Genomic DNA, 7,814 nt, shown 5'->3' on the forward strand with positions numbered 1-7,814 from the left:
TCGTCACATATTTGAATCGATTTCCAACCGGCCCTGGAGCACAAAAGCAGTGTTAAGTCGCTGGGGTATATTTGTAGCAATAGCCAACAATACACTGTATGGATCAAAATTATAGATTTTTTTTTATGCCAAAAATCATTAGGATATTAAGTTAAGATCATGTTCCATGAAGATATTTTGTAAATGTCCTACTGTAAATATATCAAAACTTAATTTTTGATTAGTAATATGCATTGCTAAGAACTTCATTTGAACAACTTTAAAGATGATTTTCTCAATATTTAGATTTTTTTGCACCCTCAGATTCCAGATTTTCAAATATTGTCCTATCCTAACAAATTTAAAACAATTTAAAATTTTTCTTATCAAAATTCTCAATTTTGTGGTCCAGGGTCACATATTATATTACGAGTATTATTTATATTTATATGATATTTTATAAAATAATTATTTAACTTATGTAACAATTTATATATAATTTTGTAATATAATTCTATTTAAATGAACAAATTGTTTCTGTTATGATAATATGATAATACTTCCAGTATCTCATAATGCTTCAGTTCTTGTTTGCCGATCTTTCCGCACAGTCCTCCAGGTCTCATGGAGAATGTCTTGTGTGTTTCTTGGCAGGTTGGTTGTCGTGGTTTGGCAACAGCATCGTGATCTTCGTTCTGTTCAAGCAGAGATCGTGTCTCCAGCCCACCGACTATCTGACGCTCAACCTCGCCGTCTCTGACGCCAGCATCTCCGTGTTCGGATATTCCCGAGGAATCCTCGAGATCTTCAACGTCTTCAGGGATAACGGATACCTCATCACCTCTGTGTGGACGTGCCAGGTACAGGAAGTGGAATTGTGGGTAGCGGGATGATTTCAGATCATATAAATATAGAGATGAGAAGAGGGAATGTTTCTCAGGATGGGTTTACTTTTGAAAGGCAGTTTCTGAACAGACACAAACCGTAAGGTTTTAAATGCAAAAAAATCTATTGAACATTAATACATTTAAACAAAAATTACACAATTCATTGAACACATGTTGACTGTAGTGGGGCATGTTGTCACAGTATATAGAGTAAGTTGTCACAGTGGCTGTAAATACATATTTATTCATATATAAATAGTAATATATAAATATTTATTTAATAATATATATTTTTGAAATATAAAATGCTATACAAAATAAAAAAATGCAAAACATTATTCAAAAATTGTATTGTATTACAGGTTATTTATTATTTCTTTATTTGTTTTTAAATTTAGTTTTTTATATTAAACTGTAAAACAATTATGAAACGCAGAAAAATTAAACTTATTTGAGTATATATATATATATATATATAATTTAATAATAAACATAAATGAATATATATATTTATAGTTAGTTATATTAGTGTATATTATATATATATAAATAAATATAATGCTATACACAGTAAAAACATTCAAAAACATTATTGTATTCAAAAACAAATGTTTTACAGGTAATTTATTATTTTGTTTTTGTTTTTTAAACTTAAATTAAACAGTATGAAACAGAAAAATTATGATACGGATTTGAGAATTATATATATATATTTGACATAAAATTCTATACAAAGTAAAAACAAAAAGTAAAAATTCAAAACATTGCATTCAAACACATAAATGTAGTACAGTAACTCTTTTTTTATTTAAAAAGTAAAACATTTATGAAACAGAAAAAATCATGAAACTGAAAAATATAAAAATATCAGCCACAGTAAAATTTAATGAATTGCATAAAACTGCACATAAAATGTGACAACTTGCCCCAACCTGACATTTATGAAAAGCACAACCTATTAGTTTAAATCTGCCTTTGTTTTATAGTGGTTTTGTGTTAATGTATGTGTAGTTTTATTGGGTTTAATTCTTAAAGATACTGAGATCTCATGCCGTAAAACTAACCACAGTATATAAATAAACCAGCACAGAAATGTGACCCTGGAGCACAAAACCAGTCATAAGGGTCAATTTTGATAATCTAAAAGCTGAATAAATAATCTTTCCATTGATGTATGGTTTGTTAGGATAGGACAATATTTGAAAATCTGGAATCTGAGGGTGCAAAAAAATCTAAATATTGAGAAAATCATCTTTAAAGTTGTTCAAATTAAGTTCTTAGCAATGCATATAACTAATCAAAAATTAAGTTTTGATATATTTACGGTAGGAAATGTACAAAATATCTTCATGGAACATGATCTTTACTTAATATCCTAATGATTTTTGGCATAAAAGAAAAATGGATAATTGTGACCCATACAATGTATTGTTGGCTATTGCTACAAATATACCTGTGCTGCTTATGACTGCTTTTGTGCTCCAGGGTCACATATGACGTGTGGAGTTTGTGCAGATGATAATGCGTGTGATACTTGTGAGACGTCAGATGTTGTTTGTGTCGGTCAGAGATCAAACCCGTTACGAGCTTCACACACACTGATGAACGAGGTCTGACTCAACACGTCTCTGTGAATAAAACACAAACACAGCCCTTCATTCATTCTCAGGTTTCAGAGAAGCCATTAAAATGTCAGTATCTCATTTCATAATTGTCTGTTCAGTCATTAATTCAATTAAAGTTAATTTCGATCATTTTTCTGCTGTCAGTGTGTGTCTGTATGCTTTAATGAGACCAAACCAGGGCTATTATAGTGAGCTAAAACTAAAAGTATAAAAAAACATTTTTGTTACTTGAAATAAAATATAAAAACAAACTTGTTTAATTTCTTTTTTAATTTAGTTTAACTTGAAGTACTGAAATAACTGAATAAATCAACTAAATGTAAAAGAATAAAAATTAATAAAAACCTTATATACACTTAAGTAAATAAGTACAAACACGCGCACACTAAAAAATATGAAATATAGATAAATAACAAAAATATGTAACTTATTTTCAGAGAATATACCTTGACTATACTTGTTATATTGTCATTTTTTTTTTCATTTAGTTTAACTTGAAGTACTAAAATGGGTCATAAACATGTTTTACATATAAAAACATTATTGCATAAATTAATCATATACCTACTATAAGCTTATTTCCACCATGGAATAGAAAATCACAATTGCAACTTTTTAACTCTCTCTCTCTCTCTCTATATATATATCTAATAGACTATGACTATAATAGAAGTAAAAAATATGAAATAGTAATATTAGGTAAGGAAACAAAAATCGATGGTTTTGTGTCACACTCATTCCTTATTTTTGAATAATAAATGCATGAGATTTTTAAAAATGACCAATTCAGTGCATTCATTACACATTCATAGGGGGTGGCGGGGAGACGTCCCCTACATGCCACTGCCCCCCCGCCGGGAGATGTACTGGTATAGAGGGCGAAACATCAGTGATGCAGCTGACCTAAAGGCACCGGCGGAGGTGCGACAGGCCAAAAGGCCAAAGCAGGAACAACATCTCACCTGTATAATGATCTGAACTCTCTGGGTAACCAGTGACTCCTGCGAAAGGACAGGTGACAGCTAGGAAAGTCTGGCGGACAGCTGGGAAAGACCAGTTGACAGCGGGAAAGACTGCATCAGGAGTGGGCGGCTAGTCACCTTACCCACTAGAGACTTGGAAGTTCCAAGATTCACCCTTTGTGACTACGAAGCAACATAAGAGAAAACAGCCCGCGGGCCCTCCGAGAGGCGGGATGGAAGATGGGCCCAGTAGGACGGATCAAGAGGTAATGACAGGAACGAATAACGATAACGAGAAAAGACTCCGGAAGTGTAGTTGTGGATGGGAGAAGGTGACATCATGCAGAGGCATACATATTCATCAGGGGAAGATGAAGTGTAGAAGGCAGACAGACCAGCGACCTTGCTCTGCGCAAGCAGGTCAGACAATAGGGACCCAAAGCCAGGATTGCAACCACAGTGCCGCAGGACCCAGTGGTGCTGAGACGTCTGAAGAAGTTGAAGGAAACCTCATGATTGAGAAGGCACCCAGCGAAAACAAGAATATCAGCCCACCTGAAGTACATCCCACAAAGCCAATGAAGAAGCAACCAGGTCGGCGCAACAAGATCAAGTGGCCTAAGGCAAATGATCGGGTTGCTTGGCAGAATCTTGACTCTGACCTGAGTCAACTGTTAGAGCTGGCGTTGCGAGGCAGTGTCGACAACAAGCTTATCAGCCTTGGGGAAATTATCTTTAAAGAATGTAAGGGGAGGTTTGGTGAGGTCAGTAGGAAGGAGCCCACAGCCCCAAGGAATGGAAGGAGAGAAAGGGAGATTGAGCAACTAGTCAGAGCCCGGCGCCAGCTCCGCCGGAAAGGAGGACACCCGAGGTAAAAGTTGGCCTGAAGGAGCTGTGGGACGAACTCAAACAAAGCTTTGCCAAGCTGCGAAGAGTGGAGAGGATCAGTAGGAGGAGGAGGAAAAGAGAGAAGGAAAAAAACAGCTTCTTCAGAGATCCTTATAGGTTTGCCAGAGAGTTGCTAGATGAGAAGAGGAGCGGGAAGTTGGATATCAGCAAGGAGGAGCTGGAGGAACACATCAAGAACCAGTACAGTGACAACAGACGAGCTACACCGCTCGGCTCACCAGGGTATGTACCACAGCCAGCCCTACCTACAGTGCCATTTGATACATCCCCACCTAAGTTACGAGAGGTGGAGGAGGTTATCAAGAAGGCAAGGTCAGCATCAGCCCCTGGGCCTAATGGGCTTCCCTATAAGCTGTACAAGAACTGCCAGGTGCCAGGTGGAACCCAGGTGGTTAAAGTACTGTGGAAGCTCATGAAAACAGCTTGGAAGAAAGAGCAAATCCCAGCAGAGTGGCAACAAGCTGTTGGTGTGTTCATTCCCAAAGAGCAGAACTCCCATACCGTCAACCAGTTCAGAAACATTGCCTTGTTGAACGTGGAGGGGAAGGTTTTCTTCTCTATTCTGGCAAGGAGAATGAGCAACTTTATCATGAGGAACGGATACACTGACACAAGCTGCCAGAAGGATGGAATCCCAGGCTTAACTGGATGCATCGAGCACTCTTCTGTGATTTGGGATCAAATTCAGCGTGCAAGGAGAGAGAAGAGTGACCTGCATGTGGTGTGGCTAGATCTTGCCAGCGCATACGGCTCAGTGCCGCACAAGCTGATAGAATTTGCCATGGAATTCTTTTATGTCCCAGGTTGTGTACAGAACATTATTACTAGATACTTCAGCAACCTGCACATGTGCTTTACTCTGGAAGGATACATGACAGGATGACAACGGCTGGAATGCTGAATTGCCATGGGGTGTGCCATCTTCCCCATTCTATTTGTTTTAGCCATCGAGGTAATCCTCACAGGGGCCAGGCAAATAGTCAGGGGCACCAAGCTACCATCAGGCGAGAGGCTTCCACCATTGAGGAGCTACATGGACGATGTAACAAGCATCCTTCAGACGGCTCCATGCACGGCCAGGCTCCTCAAGCGCTTTGACGAGCTGCTTAAATGGGCAAGAATGAAGAGCAAGGCTGAAAAATCAAGAAGTCTCTCGATAAGGAAAAGCGTGCTGCATGTCAGGACCATCTTCGTCGTTGGAGGGGAGCCCATTCCTCGGCTGGATGAGAAACCATTGAGAAGCCTGGGGAGGCAGTACACCGCAGATTTATCCGACAGGCAGATGGGGAAGCGAGGCAGGCAACAACTTGCAGAGGGCTTGGCACAAAGCACAAAGTGTGGTGCTATCAGCACATATTATACCAACGTGTGCTGTGGCCTCTAAAGGTCTGTGAAATTCCCATATCGGAGGTTAGCAGGATGGACAGCCTCACCAATAGCTACATTCGAAAGTGGTTGGGCTTGCCCTGCTGCTTTTCGGATGCAGGTCTCTTCGGCCGAAATATGCTGGAGCTCCCCAACAAATCCATCAGCCTAGGGTACAAGCAAGAGAAGGCACGCCTTGTATTGGAGTTAAAGAACTCAGCGAACCCACTTATAAGGAGTGCAAAAGTCCCCATCCGTACAGGCCGCAAATGGAAGGCGCAAGCTGAAGTAGAGCATGCTATTTCTAGTCTGCAATATCGAGAGGTGATGGGGTTAGTCCAGACCGGTCGGGCTGGCCTAGGCTGGGGAGCGCCACAGCACCTCTGTTCTAAAGCCACCAAGAGGCAGCAGAAGACCATGGTGGTGGATGAAATTACCAGGCTGGAGCAGGAGTGCTTCCATGTAAAAGCAATATCCCAGGGCAGTCAAGGAGCCTGGACGCGATGGGATGTGACTGTGAACAGACGCATCACCTGGGCAGATATCTGGAGGACGCCACAATCCAGGCTCAGCTTTCTGTTGAGGGCGACCTATGACACTCTCCCATGCCCCCGGAACCTCACCCAGTGGTTTGGAGATGAGGTAGGCTGCCCCCTGTGTGGCAACATCAAGGCAAGCATCCAGCATATCTTATCAGGGTGCAAAGTGGCGTTGACCCAGGGACGCTTCAGGTGGCGCCATGATCAAGTCCTGGCCAAGCTGGCGGAGGTCCTGGAGAGCTGTAGGGTAGCAGCAAATCGCACATCAGCAGCCGCAAAGCCTTTCCAGGCAGGGTTTGTCAAGTCTGGTAGCATGCTCCAACCTCCTGCTCAGAAAAGGAACAACATGCTTACAACCGGCAAAGAGTGGCAGATGTTAGCAGACCTCAGGAAGCAGCTGGTCTTTCCGAGAGAGATTGCGAGAATTACCCTTCGGCCAGACATTATCATGTGGTCCACGGTGGAGAAAAGGGTCATCCTCATTGAACTGACCATCCCCTGGGAAGAGGGCATGACAGCAGCCCACGAAAGGAAACATCTCAAGTACTCCAAGCTGGCAGCGGAGTGCCAAGACGCAGGCTGGAAAGCCAGGGTTTACCCAGTGGAGGTCGGGTGTCTGGGCTTTGTGGGCAGAACAGCAGTCCAATTGCTCCATGGTGCAGGAGTGGCAGGGTCAAACCTGCGGAAAGCCATAAAGGAGCTGGGAGAGGAGGCCGAGAAAGCGAGTTACTGGCTGTGGCTCCGGAGAAAGCACTCCTGGGGACCGACACCCCTGTAAAAGCAGCTGCAGGGGGTGGCGGGGAGACATCCCCTACATGCCACTGCCCCCCCACCGGGAGATGTACTGGTATAGGGGGCGAAACATCAGTGATCGGCGGCCTCCAGCTGACCCCCCTGCAGCTGACCTAAAGGCACCGGCGGAGGTGCGACAGGCCGAAAAGCCAAAGCAGGAACAACATCTCACCTGTATAATGATCATTCATTCAAATAAATATTTTTTATATAGATATATATATGTATATAAAATACCTTATCTATATAAAACTAAATATATAAAACTAAAAACGTAATAAATTAATAACTAAATTAATTTTAAATTATATAGACATGTTTAAATAAGCACTAAACTAAATTACTAAAATGTTGTGTCCACGGCTCACTGCATCACCAGCGCCACCGTGCTCATGTGTGTCATCTTCATCTGGACAGGAGCCCTGTTCTGGTCCGGAGCGCCGATCCTGGGCTGGGGAAGCTACACGGGTCAGTCTGTGAGACGCCATCTTCTCAAATCCACTTCTCTGTTATATTTCTGTCAGAAAGATAGAAGACCACTTGAGATGTGCTTCAGTGATTAAACCCAACAAAAATACAGATGCTTTCTGCTGATTTACTGAAGCTGCAGAAATGTATAAAGTAACAAAATACAAACAATTATTTTTATTATTAATTCTAACTTAGCTGTTTGAAGATTATAAATATAACAATATTAAAAAAACTTACATAATTATATTATTTATAAATTATATATATATATATATATATATTATA

The 7,814-nt window shown here is 40.9% G+C and overlaps 1 protein-coding gene across 1 annotated transcript in view; it reads left to right on the forward strand.

The window, feature by feature from the left end:
- Positions 1–7,814, forward strand: part of LOC107740064 (opsin-5-like) — a 17,482-nt gene that overhangs the window by 3,640 nt on the left and 6,028 nt on the right. Inside the window, exon 2 of the mRNA XM_016552341.1 lies at positions 634–839. Within this exon, the coding sequence (XP_016407827.1) occupies positions 634–839 (206 nt within the window). The remainder of the gene's footprint in view (positions 1–633; positions 840–7,814) is intronic.

The sequence above is a fragment of the Sinocyclocheilus rhinocerous genome, unplaced genomic scaffold (assembly GCF_001515625.1).
Source record: "Sinocyclocheilus rhinocerous isolate Xijiao unplaced genomic scaffold, SAMN03320098_v1.1 scaffold1186, whole genome shotgun sequence".
Taxonomy (NCBI): domain Eukaryota; kingdom Metazoa; phylum Chordata; class Actinopteri; order Cypriniformes; family Cyprinidae; genus Sinocyclocheilus; species Sinocyclocheilus rhinocerous.